Source organism: Streptopelia decaocto (genome assembly GCF_964273445.1).
Source record: "Streptopelia decaocto genome assembly, chromosome: 3".
Taxonomy (NCBI): domain Eukaryota; kingdom Metazoa; phylum Chordata; class Aves; order Columbiformes; family Columbidae; genus Streptopelia; species Streptopelia decaocto.
The window spans coordinates 100,927,131-100,946,579 of NC_138656.1; the positions used below are offsets into that span (position 1 = coordinate 100,927,131).

General features: G+C 36.7%; 1 protein-coding gene across 1 annotated transcript in view; it reads left to right on the plus strand.

Annotated features, from left to right (window-relative positions):
- The window catches only part of SNTG2 (syntrophin gamma 2), a gene marked incomplete at both ends in the record, with an annotated part of 248,656 nt that overhangs the window by 85,541 nt on the left and 143,666 nt on the right, over positions 1 to 19,449 (plus strand). Inside the window, one exon of the mRNA XM_082048487.1 lies at positions 10,586 to 10,723. Coding sequence (XP_081904613.1) covers positions 10,586 to 10,723 — 138 coding nt within the window. The remainder of the gene's footprint in view (positions 1 to 10,585; positions 10,724 to 19,449) is intronic.

Genomic DNA, 19,449 nt, shown 5'->3' on the forward strand with positions numbered 1-19,449 from the left:
GGCCCTCTGTGCTTCTGCTAAGTCCAGTCAGAGCGAATGCAGTGATCTTTGCATCGGTCTGCAGGAGATTATACAGATTGTCTTTGTCCCCAGCCTATGGCAGAGACGGTTTTCCATGTGGTGTCAACTAAATATTGTGCCAGCCCAGTGCCCTTTGAGTAACCATAGTGAGAGACACTGGAGGGACGGTTATGGATAAAAAGCAAGTTATGTTGCAGCTTTATCACTCTGAAATATCGCTTTGTTGTCAAAACCCTTCAAATGTCCAATTCTTCCATCGAACAGCTTGCCATCTAATGCTTTTTTACTCAGCATTAGCTGTTTTTTGTTTTCTGACGGTTTTATTGTTGTGTTTTTGTACATATGTCTAAATGTGTATATGTTCCGCCATAGGCATAAGCCAAGTTGCCTGTGTATCAAAGGTGGTTGCCTGCACTGGCTGTCAATCAGCAAATTCTTGAACTTGAGAAAGACATTGAATAAAACATTCATCTTGAGAAATCTTCACCTGGTGAAGTCTAATTCAGAAAAAAACATATAAATTTCAGTACTTGTGTTACCTGCAATTTTTCCTTGATTACTGGGTATTCTAGAAAACCTTTAGTAACCTTTAGTGATTTCCTGTTTCTTTTCTGTTTTGTTTTGTGGTTTTGTTTTCTTCTTTTTTTTAAAACTTCCAGTTTCTGAAGGATATCTGTTTATCATCTTGAATCTGGTTATTCATTTTTTAGTTTTCGTCCCCAGCAGTAAGCTTTAGTACTTTTTTTTCGTAGTTGGAGTTGATCTTTATTTTCCATCTCTGATATTTTCAGGTATTTTTCTAGCATCTGCATTTTGTGAACATCTAACTATTTATCGTTGATTCTCAATACTACTTTTTAGTTCAGGCTTGATTCTGAGAGATTATGAAAGTGACTTTCATTTAGTGGTGGCTTAATATAGTAGATGCTTGTTTAAAGGCTTTCTTGTTGCAGAAGATTCAGTCGAGACTAGCCTACCTTTGTGTGCGTTGTGTGTAACTAACTGATACAATGATTTAATAAATTCAATAAGAACTGTGAAGATGTCCCAGCATGCTCAGGAACTAATTCACTGAAATCTTGTGTATCCGTTTGAAGAATTCCATTGTTTGTGAAGTTCCTTACATACTAATCAACTACGTACAAATTGTATATGTACATATCACTTTTGGATTTTTTTTCTGTCGGCATTATTCCTAAGGAACTTCCCTTAAGAACAAAATGTAACTGCAGGTGTTTGTCAGAATGCACTCTTGTTACAGGACATTCTGTTTTTGAAATGTAGGTGTAAAATAAACTGTTTAATCTATTTTCATATGACATCTTTTGTATGACATTTCATATCACATTGAATTTTTGATAATCTCTTAGCTGTTTCTTAAAGAATCTCCAAGAGAATGTTCTTGTGGTCTTTTTTGCTGATTGCTAAGTGGTTTAGTTTGAAGTGTGAAATTTATATTTTCTTGTTTAACCTGCTGTACGTGTAGGAGCATCTTTACATTCTTAGGCTATTTAATTCTGTGCTACTGTCCAGTTGCCTGAAAAATGAGATGTAGTAATAAGCAAGCAATTGAGTTGAAGATATTATCTAAATCAAAATAAAACTAGGCAATTCTTCTAACAGTGGGCATCCTGGCTGTTTTCTGGGATAGAATCTGTATTCTAACATATTCAACTGTGTGGCACTATTATTTAGCATGGATTAGAATTTTTAAGCAGGCAATTTTTATTCAGTGTGACATTCTGAAAGTTCTTTTTCCAGACATGTGTTACAGAATTCAAATATTTGTGTCTGATGTTTTTAGAGGTGTATGAAGATGACAATAATCAATCATATCTCATTAGCTCATGACACACTAAGCTTGTAGTAATTAAACAAGACATTACTGCTACTGTTTATTTTCTAATGATTAAGATCACACAGATTGAGAGTCAGCTCTTAATCACTTTTCTTGCAAGGCTAATGCCATTAACAGAAATCCCAACAATCTACTCATGAAGCTACTTTTAACTGAGCTTTTAGTGGACAGGCTATGATGTAAGCAACAAAATAAACTTTAAAGTTTTGTATTTTGAGAGCATCTTTTCGAACTTCTGTTACATTGAGTTAATATTCTTGCTTGTAGATTTCTATATGCCACTTAAAAATTTAGGAAAATCTTTACTTATATTGTCATGCTGCAGTTAAAATCTTCTAAAACCTTGTGATGCTAAGGTATCATTTACAACTGTTTGTAGCAAAATGTTAATCTATAATGTTGTCATTAATGAATGCCTTTGTTGTGAACATGAATCACCTCTTTAAAATGAATTGTCAGAAATTTGTGATCTTCACTGAGAACAGCAATTGTGAACATTATGAAACTATGAACTCTGGTTACAGCTCTAATAAAAATGTACAATCTAATGTCAGTCTTGGAATGCTCAAGCATATTAAAAATATAGTAAAACAAAGATAAGTATCCTCACTAGCTACTTACTCATTGAGGCTACAAAGCAATTGTGGGGTTTTTTTTCTTAATTTTTGGTCAGTTTGGCTTTAGTGTTTGCTTGTTTTAAATATGAGCTGAAAGAAGATGCGTATGTCCCAAATACAGCTTTAAAGTTAGGCAGCTATTAAGTTGGTTTGTTTGTATAATATTCTAGGTTAAAAGGGTGGGGTTTTTTTTGTCGATTTTATGATATTGAAAATAATCCACTGTTAAAAATTAGTGTTGGCAGTTGCTTTCCAACTAGAATGAAATTCAGGCTTAACTCGGTTTTACTTTAATTTGAAGTATTTCCCTTCAAGCTACTTTAAAATATTTCTGTTCAGACACAGACGAGAGCTGAAGGGCTGGAGCCCCGAGGCAGCTGCAGGTTTCATCAGCTGCAGTGAGGTGTTGGTGCTGCGGTCCCTGCTGTGCTTCTCCTTGTGGGGAAGGGAGACGGAAAGAACTGGTGGTGGGCATGTCAAAGGGTGACACAGGATTGTGGCCTCTGCCATGACTGGGGATGTGTCCATCATAGTCCTGGCCCTTGGGCTCTGAGATGGGTTAAGCAGGACTGCAGGACTAATGGATGTAATGGTAGCGCTGCATCCTTTTGCACATCGAAATTGGATGGACGTGATACTGGTGATGGTGAGCAGTAGTACTTAGAGCAGAAAGCACCCAAAGCACTGATCTCATCGAAATAATTTCTAGATCATCATCTGACATTAGATTATCATGTTCTATATGCATTCATGTCTCAAAACAAACAAACAAAATTTGTCGGTTTTACTATTAACATTATTGTTATTGAGTTTATTAATGTTTTTGACATAAGAAAATAAATATACCTGTTTGCTACTTGATTGCTATAGCCTCAGTCTAGATGGGTGGGTGGACAATTGCTTGGATATTCAGGCTGAGGGTAGTGGTTAATGAGTAGTCCTGAACTCCTGTGGCAAGTGGTGTTCTTCAGGGGTCTGTCCTGTGACCTGTCCTCTTTAACATCTTTATCAGTGGCCTGGAGGAGGCCACAGAGGGCTTGGTTATCCAGTTTGCTGATGGCACCATATTGGAGGATGTGGTCAGTTTACCATTGACAGAGACTCAGGCAGGCTAAGAAATGGACTGCCAGGGAATTCAAGAATGAATGAACTAAACTAAAGAAACCATGAAGTGGAATGCTGAGAGCCCCTGGCAGTGGTACAGGCTGGGCCCTGCCTATCTGAAGAGCAGCTTTTCTGCAGAGGCCCTAGGGGTGCTGATGTGCAATGAGTTGTACCTGTGCCAGCAGTGACCCCTGGCAGCAGAGAAGTCAACAGCATCCTGGGCTGTATTAGGAGGAACACAACCAGGAGATGAAAGGAAGACATTATCCCTCTCTACTCAATGCTCACTAGACTGCATCTAGAATACTGCATACAGTTTTGGTTCCCCCAAATACAAAAAACCCCACTGATAACCTGGAGCAAGTTCGTTGCAGAGCCACCATGCTGATTTGGGCTGGGAACCCTGTGATGGAGCTGCACCTGTTCTGCCAGGAGAAGGCTTCAGTAGGACCTAAAGGCAGCTTGTCCATGGCAGCCGGGAGGATATCAAGAAAACAGAGCTGGGCTCTTCGACATGGTGTATGGGCAGGCAGGAGACAATAAGCAAAACTTGAAATCGGATACAAGGAAAGGTTTTTTTTCTCACAAGGACAGTCAAACAGTGGAGCAGGTTGCCCAGCAAGGTTGAGCAGCCTTCATCCTTAGAGGCTTTCAGCCTGGACTGATTGCATGATTGCCTTGCTTTGAGGTTGGGCTTCAAACCTGCCAAGGTCCCTTCCTACCTGTAATAGTAAAATAATGTTTTGTCTCCTGATCTATAGGAGTCTTCAACCACTCTGAGATATAAGACAAAACCATACCATTTTTAGAGGTGGTTTTTACAGATGATTCTTCTTTCTAGTACTGAGGAAACGTGACCTATCCAAATAGTTGGTTTAAGGGCTTACTTATCATTATAATCAGAATTTCTTAAATAAAAGAGTATTAAAGTTAAGGATTTTTGTCTCAGCAGTTGTGAAACAGTGTCAGTAGGCATGAAAGCTATAGTATGCTAAAGCTGAGGAAAAGGACAACTCCATGTGTATTTACAGGAAAAACATGCTCTGCAAGTGAGCTCTGTATAACTGATTTCAGAAAGGTACAGTTACTCTGTCTTGTATTTGATTTTAGTTTTGCTGAATGTTTGTTTTTTTGGTTTTTTTTTTTTTTTTGGCTTATGATGCTAATGGAATCATTAACTTTCTGCTTTCTACAGCTGTGTTACTGCTCTCACCACTATATTCTGTCCTTATCCATTTGTCCCATGTTGGTCCATTGAAAAGCCTGTATTTGTTTTCTCACTCAAGGCCCATTAAGCTTGGAATTATCTTCTCATCATGAAAGACAAAGGTACAGTTCTTTTTAGGGTACAGTCCTCCTTCAGATTAAGTGACATCAAAATTATGATTATTAACTAATTTTATTGTAAATGCCACTTCATACGTTGTTAATACCCCTAAATGATAAATGTCTTCAGGTCTTAATAGTTGGCAGTTGCAAGGTGTTCAGTGCAGGTGTCGTAAAGCCAGTCAGGCTTTCTCCTGGATGCAGAGGTTCAGTCATATGCAACAAGTCACATAATTCTGAATATTAGCATCAGAGAAACATAGATCTGAAAGACATTGTCTTTTCTGGGATTTTGCACTTTTAGAGGACTAGTACCTGTACCATTTGGGCAGATGTTTGCTCAGTTTTCTCTCAGAATCCCTTAGCGATGGATGTCTATAATCTGTCCCAGCAATCTGTTCAAGGACTTCATTTCCCTTGTAGCTGGAGTATGTTAAAAGGAGATTTCTGAATTATTTTCTTATCAGATTGTTCCATGCGTCTTTGCAATAGATTTTGAAGTACTTAAAACTGCCATTATGTCCTCTTGTATCCTGTCTTCAAAGTAAACAACCTAAATTAATGCAGAATTACTTATAGGCCCTATTTTCCAGATCTCCAATCACTTAATTTTTTTGTATATCTCAGAATGCTTTTCAGTTTATTACCTCTTCTATGCAGTGTAGCTATGGATCAACACTGATAGAATACTGTATAAAAGGAAACAATATAGTGGGATGTATCAAATGCAACACTGGTGATGGATTATTTCATGGACATGACATTATTCCTCCCTCACATTCACGAGTATTTAAGTAACCTTCTGTACTACGCAGCTGCAGAACCATGTTTCCTTTCGGGCACTGTCTTGTGAGAATGAGGAAAAGCACATCAGTAGGAAAGAATCTGAAGGAGAACCGTCAAAATACCTGTTTACTTTTATTGTGACAACAAGATATTGATGCCAATATTTGGCTGTCAATCCTCACTGCTACCTGCTTGTTTCCTTTCCTTAATAAATGGTGAAGAAAAGCTTTTATTTTTCCATGCAAGTGACTGTTCTTCCTAGGGTGTAGCACCTTGCACTTTCATTTTTTTTTTTTGTTATGCTTCATCCCATTTTTTAAATATATATATTTTTTTAATGTTAGTCAAGAGTATTTAAATTTGAATTCTGTCCTTCTCTGAGAAAATGTCTCTGTCTTTTAATCACAGGAGGAAATCTGTTATAGAAAACATATCAAACCAGTTGTGTGAGAGCCTGCTTTCAGTTAGTGGTCAGGGCACTGGCTGTGTGGGGCCACCTGAAGTTCTTCCTGCCTAATCTGAAGTGATGTAGGATAAAAGTCAGTGACTCCAATTCTAATGGCTTTAGCAAGTGTTCCATCCATCCATATACCACAGACAGAGAATTTCAACAGAGTTGTTTTCATGAAAAAACGGTGAAATTGGATTAGAGAATTTTGTCACTAGATATCTGAGGTGTAAGCATTGCTGATAAAATATTTGTCTGGAAATATAATGTAGAATTTTGGTTGGAAAAAAAAATCAGAAATAGTGCTTAAAGAATATTATTTTAAAATTAAGAATGGTCATTTAGAAATGCATTTTAGCAGCTAAAAATTGTACTGCCATGTCATTGAAGCTATGGATATATTTATTAAGGATGATGATCAGCAAATGGTAATTTCTGTTGGAGGACCAATGTAACTCAGTGCAGTGCAGTTTTTATCTAAATTAGGGGAAGCTGCAGATGATCCATTGTTTAAGGGTCTAAGACACTAGTACTCCATTTAGTTGTAGACAGAGGGAATAAGAGAGACTTTTGGAGTTACCAAGAATTTCAGTTTAAATGAAAGTACTACTGCACTGCGTGTACTCTGACATCTGCTCTGAATGCATACAAATATATTATTATGAATGTCCGCTGAATTTTCTGCTTGTCTGTGTAAGAGTCTTGAACATTTTCTGCCTCTCTTCAAACAGTTACTAGCATGAAAAACCTGACAAATATTGCTCTAATGCATTTGAGGAATAAATGGAAGTAAACAAGTGAAGAGTTTCTATGGGAAACCTGGTACCTTGACGCCACTTTGAAAATCTGCCTCATTTTTTTGCAAACTTTTTCAAAATAAAACTTACAGCAGTGAAGACAAGTATTTTATGCCAGTAAGACTGAAGTTTGGCTTAGAGATGCCTACTTTGAAACACAAGTTGCAGCTGTGAGCTTTAGGCTGCAGATAATGTGCATTGATAAGAGTTGTCGTGTTTTGAGTAGGGTCCCAAAAACATTATGCTGAACAGGGAGTACTTTAAAGCAAATACACTGACTAGAGACCTACATAAGTAGTCAACAATAAAACTGATAAAAGGATTCATCTGCAATTCTAGCTCCCTCTAGAGAGTGATGTTTTCTTCTCTGTGGTATTGACAGCTTTTGAGCTTGCTTGATAAAGTAGGTTTCAGTGTTTTTTCTTTAAAAACAGAGCAATGACTAAGCTTTCTTAAAATTCATGGCTACTGTGATGCTTGTGGTACTGGTCTCCTTTTCTCTTCCTCCCCCCATGTATGTGGATGTGCACATGCAAACACCCCCCCTCTTCCTGAGGCCAGGGTCTAGAAATATGAAAATCAACATTTAATTTCCTCACTTGCCCTAGTGAGTTTGTTTATATTCCCCTACTTCTCACTGTGAGCACTTAAATCCTATTGAGATTCAACTCCTTGTGTACTTTCCACATTTTTTTTAATTACAAAACACATGTACATTTGGTATATGATCTTTAACATTACTACGTCATTTGGGGAAGTTATTTCCACTTTTAAGTCACCACTTTCTGATACCAGTTATTAGAACAGATACTGTATAGACAGTTTTTCAAGGAGAAATCAAGATGAATGTAGCATAGCTAAAATGCTGGGTATCTGTGTACATGCAAAGACTAAGTTCTCATTAAAAGATCCTTGTTTGAAGAAGCACTTTGTCTGGACTGGGACTTGCCCTCCAGAGTTATGTATGCCATCTCTTTAACACAAAGAGAGAACAAAGGAATGTGCTGGACTCTGATTCAAGGCCATTTATAATAGCCTAAAAAAAAAAAAAAAAAGCCGACTTGAAAGGCTGAGAGAAATTTAGATTAATCTTATTGATTCTGAAAGCAAATAAGGTATTGCTGCACGTCGTCTTGGATCACATCAGGAGCTAGATGGAGTGTGAGGTAGGGACTGGATTTTAATAGGTATAGATGAGCTTCAGTGAGACTTTCAGTTTAAGTAGTCTGATGGAAAATGCTAAGCTATATAATTGGTCGCTCTACATATTTCATTCGTTACCTGATCATCTGTTACAAACGAAAGTTCAGGTTATTTCATTGTATCACTTCTAAACATATGCAATGATTATTAGCCAGAGAAATCTTCTGGGTTTAGGCTGCACAAAGAGCTCTCTAGAGCTGGGTTCTCCTGGTGTTTCTGTAGAGCTCTGGTACATCAGCACAAGTACCGGGGTTGTCTGTCCAGGTGGGGTGGTGATGCACAACCTCTCCAACAGCAGCAAAATGTGGGTATATGGGTTTTTCAAGCCAGTTCTTCTACTGCTTGCAAATACTCGCTGTTATGCAGCATGACTTTTAAGCAGATGATGTTGGCTTGGATTTCATATGTTGTCATTCAAAAAAAGGTATTGATAAAATATCCACACATGCTGGAAATTTAAAACATTTCAAAACTTTGGGAAAATGAAGAAATGTTGATTTCCAAACAAGTGAGAGTGATTTAGGCTTCACACCCTCAGTGAAATTTGTTTCCTTTAGGCAGTCCCAGCAAACATTAAAGACAAGATTTATGTGTCCAGAATTAGATGCTTGTGTCAGAGTTGTTATTTATTTATTTTAAAGCCAAATTAGAGAGCAATGGTGCAATATGTTCCCTTTTAAATGGATGTGTAAAAGAGATGAGGTAAATCATGCTTCAGAGGTGTTTATTGCTCATCACTGGCTTGGCAGTATCTAAACGGCTGTTCTGGATGTGGATTTCTATAATGTAAACCTGCAAGATCCATTTCAAACTGAAGATACCCACATGGGGATGTCTGCTGGTATGGCCCATTATCTGTATCCCATTGTAGTAATAGAAATTTGGTCTCATCCCCAGCTAGAGGAAGACCTGGGTGTCCTAAAATCCTGTGTCAGCCTAACACATGTGAAGGTCTTAGATATCTCAAAGTGTCTTAAGTAGCAGCAGTGGCCTACATGGGGACAGTGGCTTGGAGCCCAGGGACAGGAGAACCGCATGAGTAATTCAGCTGAGCAACTGCTGCGTATACACTTTAGGGTAAATGGAATTGCTCTTCAGGCTTCATTTTCAGTTTCTGCTATAAGGGAGCCTTTGACACTCAGTTACTGCGTAGAGCTGCACCACATCTAAATCTAAGTGCCTTAAGCTTAAACTGATCCCGCCTTTAAAGGCAATTACCACAGACCTTTCTCTCCAGTTTTATAGAAATAAAAGTATTATTATGAAGAAAATGTTCCATGTTTATTTTATTTTAAAAACCCTCAAGCACTTATTCAGTGCACAACAGCTTTCTTCTTTAATTCCATTAATCTGTATTTTACACAGTCTACTATTTAATGTAACACAGATGAACAACTTGATTTTTGAATTGCCTTTTAAAAATAAATGCTGCAGCTAAACCCTAATTTATGCTTGATTATTCTTCACTTGCATGGAGGCAAGTGCAGTGTTGTGATGATGCTGTTATATACATTATAATTTAATAAACAAATATTTCTTTTGAATACGATCATCCATTACAGAACAGGTGTTTTGCATTTTCTCTTCTATGCAACTAATGTAAAGCTCTGAAATTGCATTAGCCTGCTTATTTTAACAAATAGATATAAGCAGTCCTAATTCCACAGTTTTTGTTTAAGGAGATATCTGACTGACTATTAGTGGGAAATTTGCATGTAAGTAAGCAAACCAAAAATTAAAATAGAATTTACTTTCTACTACTAATGGAGAAAACACTCTTTATACCAAATACTTAACTATCCTATAGAGTTTACTAGTTACTAGTCCAGCGATGATTTAACTTCAGAAATGTATGTCTATCTTGACGGAAGCAATTAGAAATTCTGTAACACCTGTGTTTGTGTGTTTTATAATATGAAAACATACTTTTGTACTGTAATAAAACTCTATGTCTTAAAGACAGTGTTTATAAAGGATACAGGTCTTTTTGTGACACAGTGAAAGGACCGCCTCCAGGTCAGGAGCAACATTGCACTTCCCTTCTTCTTACTGAAACTGGAAAACCACAGAATCACGTACACTTATAGATGCCTATTCACTTCTAATACAGTTTCATAATAAGTTGTACAATTAAAAACAAACAGGGCATCATTCAATAGCAATACTTCTTTGTGGAACAGTACATTGGAGAATTTTTTTCACATGTTATTGTCTACTTCAAAGACCCTTTAGCCCATATTTTAAAGTGTAGAAGAGGCTTTTTTGTGTCTAATCCATTTGAAGACTGAAAAGCTGACTAGTTTTCCACTTTCTGTAAACAATGCTCATTTACATGCATTTCATGTATTGAATGGGATAGAGGTTGATATTCATCATTATTAAGGTTCATTTTCTTAAAATTTATTTCTGTGCCTTGCTTTCACAGACTAAAACTGGTATTGCATTGTTGTATGATGAAGTATCTGAAAATGCTTATGACATCCGACTGAAGCTTACGAAAGAGGTATTAACAATTCAAAAACAAGATGTCGTCTGTGTTAGTGGAAGTGATCACAGTGCAAATGTAAGTGCTTCTATATCTCTGTGCTTTTGACTGTGCACTTTAATGTCTTCTGCAGAGATCAGTTTATGGTATTGGAGTGCGAGATATTTTATTGGGTATTAGAAATACATGTAATGATCAGTTGTTGGGTTTTTTGTGCATACTTACATTCTTGCATATGAAAACTTTTTTTGGTCCATGCTATATGTGCTTTATTCTGACATATGTAACCTTAACAGGAGAGAAAATGTCTATAAATACTGAGATTACAGCATTCTTCCACCAAATATTTTTAGGCCATTAAATGAAGGAAAAACAAAAACCCCAAGTATTTCTCATTGAAAGTATTTTAAGAGTAAACTAATACACCAGACTTCTTCATTTGTGTATCATGTATTGACAGAAAGTCTGTTCAAGGGCATGGATCTGCCTGAGAGAACACTTGACAGGCACTTATTTCACTTTAATTCTCTTTCCAGCACAGATGGGCTTCATCAGTGCCAGCATGTATGTGTTGCTTTTTATTCCACAAAATTTAGTTATGCTGCTTTTTCAAAACATGTGGTGCCCTTAAGCTATAGAGGAATCTTCTGTATCACCATTTAATAATGTCACTAGAAAAACTGGTGACATTTTGCATAAGCAGTACAGCAGTGATGTCTAGGTTATGGGCATCCCCTAACAGGGTATTTTATTTCCTCATATAAACAAACAGTGTTCCTCTTAAAACTAAGTGTAGGTATCCCAGTTTTTACTAAGTAACATAAATTTTGTGAAATGTGCTGGTATTTGTTAGAGTGAACAATTCATGGCAGCCTCCCCAGAAAGGGCCAAGGGGAGCCTTTCTGTTTGTGTGCCGTATTGCACATGCCATGTATACATAAAATCTGACACTATGAAACAGCAAGTGACTTTGTGATACTCAGCTAAGAATTAGGAGCCAAAACCATATATAGTAGGCATCCATATAGATACCTGTATTTGAGGGAGAGTCTGCCTATATAGCACAAAAACATGTTTCATTCCTGCTATAGTAAATATTTATATAAGTTGTTTAATATCACACAAAAAATAATTTGAAATAGCTTTTAGTAGTTGGAAAAGTATTGGTTTCAAAACTTGTCCATGAAACTCTCTGTAACACGACTTGCTGTTAAAAATGTTCCAAAAGTTTGCATCATTTAGCAACTAATGGGAGGCCACTCAGTGAATTTAAAGGCATGTCCATTGCTGGTTGATTTGCTGAAATAAATAAAAGTCTCAGACAAAAGTCATCAGATTGCATATACTTCGTACTTCACTGAGAAGCATGAAAAACTGCAGCCTTTAACAGCAGGCATGGCTAGTAGTGCTAATAAGTTGCATGCAAATTCTGGTTGCAAAAGTCAGTAAAATATGATACGACTGCACTATATGGTGTCTATGCATATAATTATACATGATTGCTCTAGACTCAACAGTATTTAAAAGCTTTGTGTATAAGCTTTCATAGAAAAATAATCAAAATAACCAGCCCAAACAAGCCACCAGGTCTGCCTCTACTTTTTAATACCATGCTTTGGCTTGATTTTGATGCATTTTACTCCTGTACCTCACAGGTACCCTAAATAGTATTTCCTTGTGCAAGACATGACAGGAAGACAAGCTCTGATAATACTTGAGTAGCTGGATTTTGAAAGAAATTCTGGAGAGTCTCTGAAGAGGAGGCAGAACTGGGATATGAAGCTACTGCGTGATAATTGAGCTGAAATTCCTTGGCTGTATTTCGTGAACAGTAACGATTACACAGTGGGTCTGCCTGGAGAGGAGTGACACTTGGGTCTGTGTCAAATGGAGGCAGTTTTTCCAGGTTATAGCAGTGGTGTTAATGTGTAAAAGGAAATTTCAAGTATAATTCAGATGTTAATTTAGGTTTGAGTTGCAAAGTATTATGTGGCTCTAGGTATGAAATCCTTTCAGGAGGGATTTTTCCCACCTCATTCCGTTGATAGGTAGTGTGGATAGTCCTGCCAAGCTGACTCTTTCCTGGAAAACATTGCTAAAGTTATTTCCTTATTTTACTTAAATTTTCCCACTGAAGACTCTGAAACCGAAATTTCAATTCTCTCATCTGTTGTATTCCTTTGTCCCTTGCAAGATCTCCCCAAGATGTTCCTGTCTGAAAGTATTATCTTCAATTGTTGTGGGCTTCTGTTGTCAAACTCTAGTGAGAAAAATGGACTAAACCGTGGCTTTATGGCAATATTTGCTTTTTCGATATTATACTTTGAAGTAAATAAAAATTTCGGAACACTAGCATTTCATATAAAGGCCAATCAAGTGTAATATGAACACTGTCTTTTTTACAGTGTATAAATTGCTAGTATAAAGGAGCTCAACATCAGAATTTGAAACCAGGCTGAAATAGCTGGTAGTTCTCTAGCACCATTTTTGATAATTATGAAGTTTTATATTTACAGTTACACAGAATAAATTCCAAAGAGATAAATGCTTTACTTTTCAAGTGGTTCAAGAAAATAATTTTCATCCTTGTGCTGTATGATTCAAAATACTAATAGAAAATTGTAACCTGAAAGTCAATTCTATAGTAGTCATAAACAGTCATGTTGTCTTACTGATTTATTCTCCTTCTTTTTGTACTTTTTCTTTCTCAAGTAATAATAGTTAATCTTTACTTCAGACATGGCCATTCATCAAACTAGTTCATTTGCAACAGAAATAGAAATAAATTGTTTGCCTTCTTTCTGTAGTCACATCAAACACATAGAAGGGGAAAAAAAAATCTTTTGTTTCTCAAGTAACTTTTCTTCTTAGGTGGGATATGTGAATGGAAAAATATTGAAAAAGCAAGTTCTGTGTCTACTTTTGGTAATACTTTGTTCTCCAGCCAGTTTTGTGGGGCAGCAGTAATGGGGTGCTTTCACTCCCTGCCTCCCTTCCGCTGCCAGCTCGGATGATGCCGAGGATTTGCAGCCATGCATAATGAATTAGCTCTGCCAGTCCTGTCCATTCTGAATGCTACAGTGGGGACCAGCAGAGACATCAGTGATCTCTAGTGCTACTGGTGTGGGTTGGACTTTCAGCAATAGAGATTATTCCCAAGGATGAAAGGCTCTTAATATAAACTACCATTTACTACCATCGTCTAGACCTATTCTTGTTTCATATTTTGCCATCTACTATTTATTTAGGTGCTCCTTTTTGCCACTTAGAAAGCTTCACCTTTGATGAGAAATTGTGGAGCTGGCTTTCTGTAATTTATTGTCAGTTCAGCCCATTTTGCTAGTTCTTGCTGTCTTAGACTTGGATGTAATGAGAAGGAAGATCGTGGTTTGTAAAATTCAATGTGTATAAAATAATTATACAAAGGCAACTGTTTCTTTTCCTTAGTTTTCACATTTTTTCACAGTAGACAAGATGGCTTTTAAATATCTGTAAAAAACCATCTGGAAGTGGAACCAAAGTGGGAAACAATACTTTCCAGTATTTTATTACATTTATAAAAATATTTTATGCATAACTATATATAATACCTATTTATTTTATATTTATTTGATTAAACATAGGTTCTTTCTTCCAAGATGCATTTCAGAATTTCAGACTTGGTAAATCTGAGCATTCTAAGCAAGGTTTCATGACATAGTATTATGTTTGGGGTGTTCAGATTCATAGGAAATGAGGGAATATATGGATGCATCAGAATCGGTGTGTGCTCATAGAACCAAGCATGAAGGTATTGATGGAAATGGTGTATTGAAAATAAATAGACATTTTTCACTAAGTATTTTTAACACAAGTTTTTTTTTTTTTTTTTTTTTTTTTTTCCCCACAGATTTCAAGTTTAACAATACTCACAGAAGGGAATTAATTATATTAATGACAGGGAGGGAGTTTTTTTCAGTTAAAGAAGAAAATGGGAGCTATTCATTTTTATGCCTCATGCTTCATTAAGGGATAATTTTGCTTTAACGTTTTGTCATTCCGCATGCTAAAATGAGTTTCTTACATACAGTGTCTTACGGCCTTAATAGTCTTTGTTTTTCTGCTGTATATTGCTATCATCCTTCTCCTGGTGTCAGCCCACAATTTTATGCCTCTGCAATTTTCATAAGCAAGTTTTTTCTTTTTTCTTTTTGTATTATATTTGTGTATTTTTTTTTTCCTGCTAATTCCACTTGCAAAGTAAGAAAAAGAAAAGAATTGCATCTGACCTTTTATCAAAATCAGTTCTCATAGAACTGAATTTGGTCAGTGGCTGAGCAAATAGGTTTCTCATGTAGGCTCCTGGCATCTTGGTTGGAAGAAGACTCCTCAGGTTTCTGTAAGTCTAATAAAATTAGAATAACAAAAAATCTTTTGATCCTGAATACCCAGTTCTCTAGCTTCACAAGCTGTGTCTTAGCTGGACTTCATCAGAATGAAGTAAGGTAGGTAAATAGGGAAGAAAAATAGCAAGATTAGTTGTTTTGTTGATTCAAAAAAAAAAATAGAAACAATGGCTGAAAGTACTGTTTAAATCCCTGATGAGACTGCTGTGACTTTTTCTTTGTAATTCAGATGCTGACAAGGACAGAGAAGAATATTATTTTAGCAAACCTCTTGGTAACAGTCTGCTTTAAAGTCTAAAAGTTATATTTTTTTAACCCAAGGAATAAATATCTAGATAACTACTAACTTTACTGTTTACTCAGTGCCTGCTCTAACATTGCTGGTGTGGTATTTTAGTCCAAAATTAGTTTTAAAAAAGCTAATAATTAATGCTTTCTATTCTTTTGGAAACTTCAAGTGGGTGCTTAAAGAAAGACTCTTCCTTTTGAAACTAACATCACTTGTATGGAGAAAATACATTATTTAATCGTTTGCTATTTGTTTTCCATTCTCTGGAAAACTGACCTAGATATTTAGAAGATAGCTATCAAGTAATTCCTTAGGATCTTTATTAAAAAAGATCATAAGCTTGTGGTGCTGTCACTTCCAGAACAGTTAAAAGTTTGTATCACAAAATAAATAATAAATACTAGTATTTATCATCATGACAAAAAAAACTTTATTGTTAATGATAAAAACAGTAAGTAGCTGAAGTAAAAAGGCTAATAAATGTAACAGAACAGAAGAATGGAAAGGGCACCACAGATATACCTGAAAAATAATCTCCCTGAGACCTGGGAAGAGTCCAGCTGAGGGTAAGCATTCGTCATACCAACAGGACAGAAAAGAAAGGCAGCACAACAGTGTTTTTACTACATGGTAGATGAGGCATATGTACAAACATGTGCCCTTTATTAAAATTGCAATTAATCTATTATACACAGAGCTATGATAGACTGTCTGGCTTGGTAAATCGGTACTGTATATATTGTGGGAGCTGGTGTAGCAGCTTAAAATCTTCAGCAGTTAGGGACAAATATCTGACTGCAATGGAAGCAAAAGTGTTTCCAGTTACGGTGTGTGGGGTGGTGTTGGGTGCAATCTCTACTGTTCATCTTTGTCTTCACTCCAGCCAACGTGTGAAATGTTGTGCAAAGTGAATGCAAGTGAAATTACTCAGATAAAGAACAGCTGTGTTCTGGCAGGATTTAGCTGTAATTCATCGTTATAGGATGCCTTTTTACTTAAAAGGAATCAGCTTATTTTTAATGGGAAAAGAAAGAAGTATGATCTTATTTTGCCACTGGGTTTTGTGTATGTTGTTAGTAACTCTGGGAATCCATATCTGTAGATGATCTGCATAGACTGAATCTGTATCATCAGTCTGAGAACACTCTGAGTCCTGGGTTCTCTCCTCCCACTTGCCAAAGAAAACTCCTGTCCCAAATTAAGCATCTTAAAACTCAGTGGAGGATTATTGTGAAATCATACCAAGACTAAATGTGCTTTATTCAGACATGTTTAATATGATCACCAAAGCCTGGAGAATACGCTATGGTGGGTTTGTCACAGCCATCTTTACTAGAATAGATCATGGAATAATTTAGATTGAAAATGACCTCTCAAGGTCATCTAATTTAAGCCACTGCTCAAAGCTGGATAAATTCCAAGTTTGGGCAAGTTGCTGAGAGCTTTGTCCATTCATGCTTGGAGTATCTTCACGAACAGAGATGCTAGCACCTCTCTGGGCAGCCACTTCTAGTCCTTAACTGTTTCACTGAAATTATTTCACATTGTCACTCTCAATTGGAATTGCCTTTGCTGCAAGTTGTGGCTTTTGCCTCTCATCTTTTTATTGGTGCATCCATGAGAAAAATGTGGTTCTGTCTTTTGTATAATTCTCCTTTAGTTTGGTAGGGTTTGAAAATAAAGTGAGTGACTTCATTTCACTCTAAAACAAAAACAAAACAACCCCTCTGCAAAACTTTGATCTACATTAGTGGAAACAGTTATAATAATATGAACCAATAAAAATATCATATTATGCCATATTTAGTAAGGATTCTTTGCAGGTGTCCCCGATCTTCATTAGCATGTGAAAGGATCTGCTTTGTCTCTATACAAGATTCAATAGTGACTGGCATGCCTCAGTCGATTTTCATAGCTGCATTTGTCCTGTTCCTTTTGTGAGAAGGTGAGATCATGTGCAATGCAAGGAGTGAAGTTTCAAAACTCCTTTTCCCATTCAAAATAATATTTTCCTTTCTGTCTACATGTTCATTATTGCAACTTGACTCCTTTTCATGGAAGTAGAGAAGTAGGCATCCCATTAAAAAATAAACAGACATGGGGCTGAAGTTTATTCAGGTACCCTTTGAGCAAAAAGCTTTTCCTGAAGGCCAAACATGTTATAGCCAACAGTGGAGCAAATAACGTTCTTTGATTTACACCCCACACTCAATATAGTTTTACAGAAAAGTTGTTATATTATTTTCCAATGCATTTTTTTTTTTTTTTTATTGCTTACCTGGTTAACTGTAAGATTGTGGTAGTTACAGTTTCTGAGACGGCGGTATTAATGATTTGTGGAAAAACACAGGCATGGCACTTTCAGCCTGACCGAAGTGGCTGTAACTCTGACATTTACGTTTTCTTCATGCTCTACTAATTTCTTAAGATTTGTGTAAACTTGCTGTTTTTAATAAAAGATGTGGGACATATGTAAGTAACAATAGTGAGTAAGGAAGCAATCAAAGCTTTCTGGCTTCTAGTTAAGTGCCCTTTGACCCTGGACTGTCATGTACTGGAAGAAGGAATCTCTGTGTCCCAGTCCTAGGCGATGGCACTGCAGTCATCTGACATGTGTGAAACATCATATGGTGTCTTTACATTCTCAAAGGATCTGTTTCTTCAATCATTTTCTTATTTCATAACTGCCTTGTCTTAGCTTCAAGAGTTACTGAAGAAAAGGAAGACAAGATATGGCTGGTGTGTTGAGTACCTGTCTTTATCTTCTTACCCCTCCTGGTGTTGGACTGTTTCTTCCCTTGTGTCCATGCAGGGCAGGTTGCAGAATTCTCTTTTAACTCTTCATATTGCACTTTCTTGTCTTGCTTCTTCGTTTCTCCTACATGTTTCACAAGGGCCTGGGTAGCAAGCTCTGCTGTTATTGCCATCCTTGCCCAAGACAAGCTTTTATTTTCTATTGTCAACCTGCCATGTATTACCTATAGTAAATTCAACATCTTACTTTCAACAAGTAAGGAGGCCTTTTGAGGCTACTCTTTCCGATAAATGCCAGATGCAGCTGTAGAAGTAGGAATGCAGTTTGTTTATAGAAAAAAAAACATACTCTGAACTACTTTGGACAATGCAGCAATGAATGATTTCTTGGCTCACATTTTCCTGTCTTCTTTTTTAGCCACTTACTTTGCTTGAGGAATAGTCTTTTGTCTATTAAGGTAATAGTCTGTTGTGATTTGAGCATGGGGACTAGACAGGCTCAGGTACCAAAACATGTTTTATCATGGCTATATTTAATGTTGAGAAGTCACTTGGCATACAGGTCACACAGTGGGGGAGATGCCTACCCAGGACAGAAGCCAGCACAGTGGTTCCCCACTTGATGTCCCTGCCCCATGGCAGCGGGATTGGGCAGCCCAGGAGGACACTGCCAGTGTCAGCACTGTGGTCTTACAATTACTGAGTAGAAGGGAAAAGAATAAAAATGAATCAAAGTGTTGGCAATCTTTGTCTTTGAGCCTATTCTAGCCATTGCAAATGGGCTTGTATCTTAGAACAATTTCAACAAAATCTGAAAAAGACGGGCTGTTTAAAGTGTGCTGGCAGTTTGTTTGGGAATTATGTATGCATTCATTAATATTTTCATGTAGAGTGGCACAGAATAGGAATATATGGTACATATAGAATCTTTTTCCAAACATACCCATCTATATCAATGAATGTGGAGTGCTTCAAGATGACTTTCCTTCTGAAATCCCTTAAGTACATTGTCCATTAAGATATATATAGAGAGATATATATAAATATATATATATGTAATTTTTCCTGATGAAAGATCCTTTGCCACAAGTGCCAGTCCTAGGTATTAGCAATCTGGTGGTAGGCATTGACAGGTGGATATAAAATCTTACTAAAAGCAGTACCAAAAATAAGGACTGTAAGTGCCTTCTTATGTTGCCCATTAAGCTCCAGTCATTTCACTTCATATGAACGAATACTAAAACATAAAAGACCTTTCCAGAGACAACCTCTTCTGTGGAGTCATTGTGTTTTAAAATAATCTAGAAAGTTTTTTGTCGAGAGCTTTCTCATACATAAGACAGATATTTAACTGTGTAATTTCAAAATGATTCATA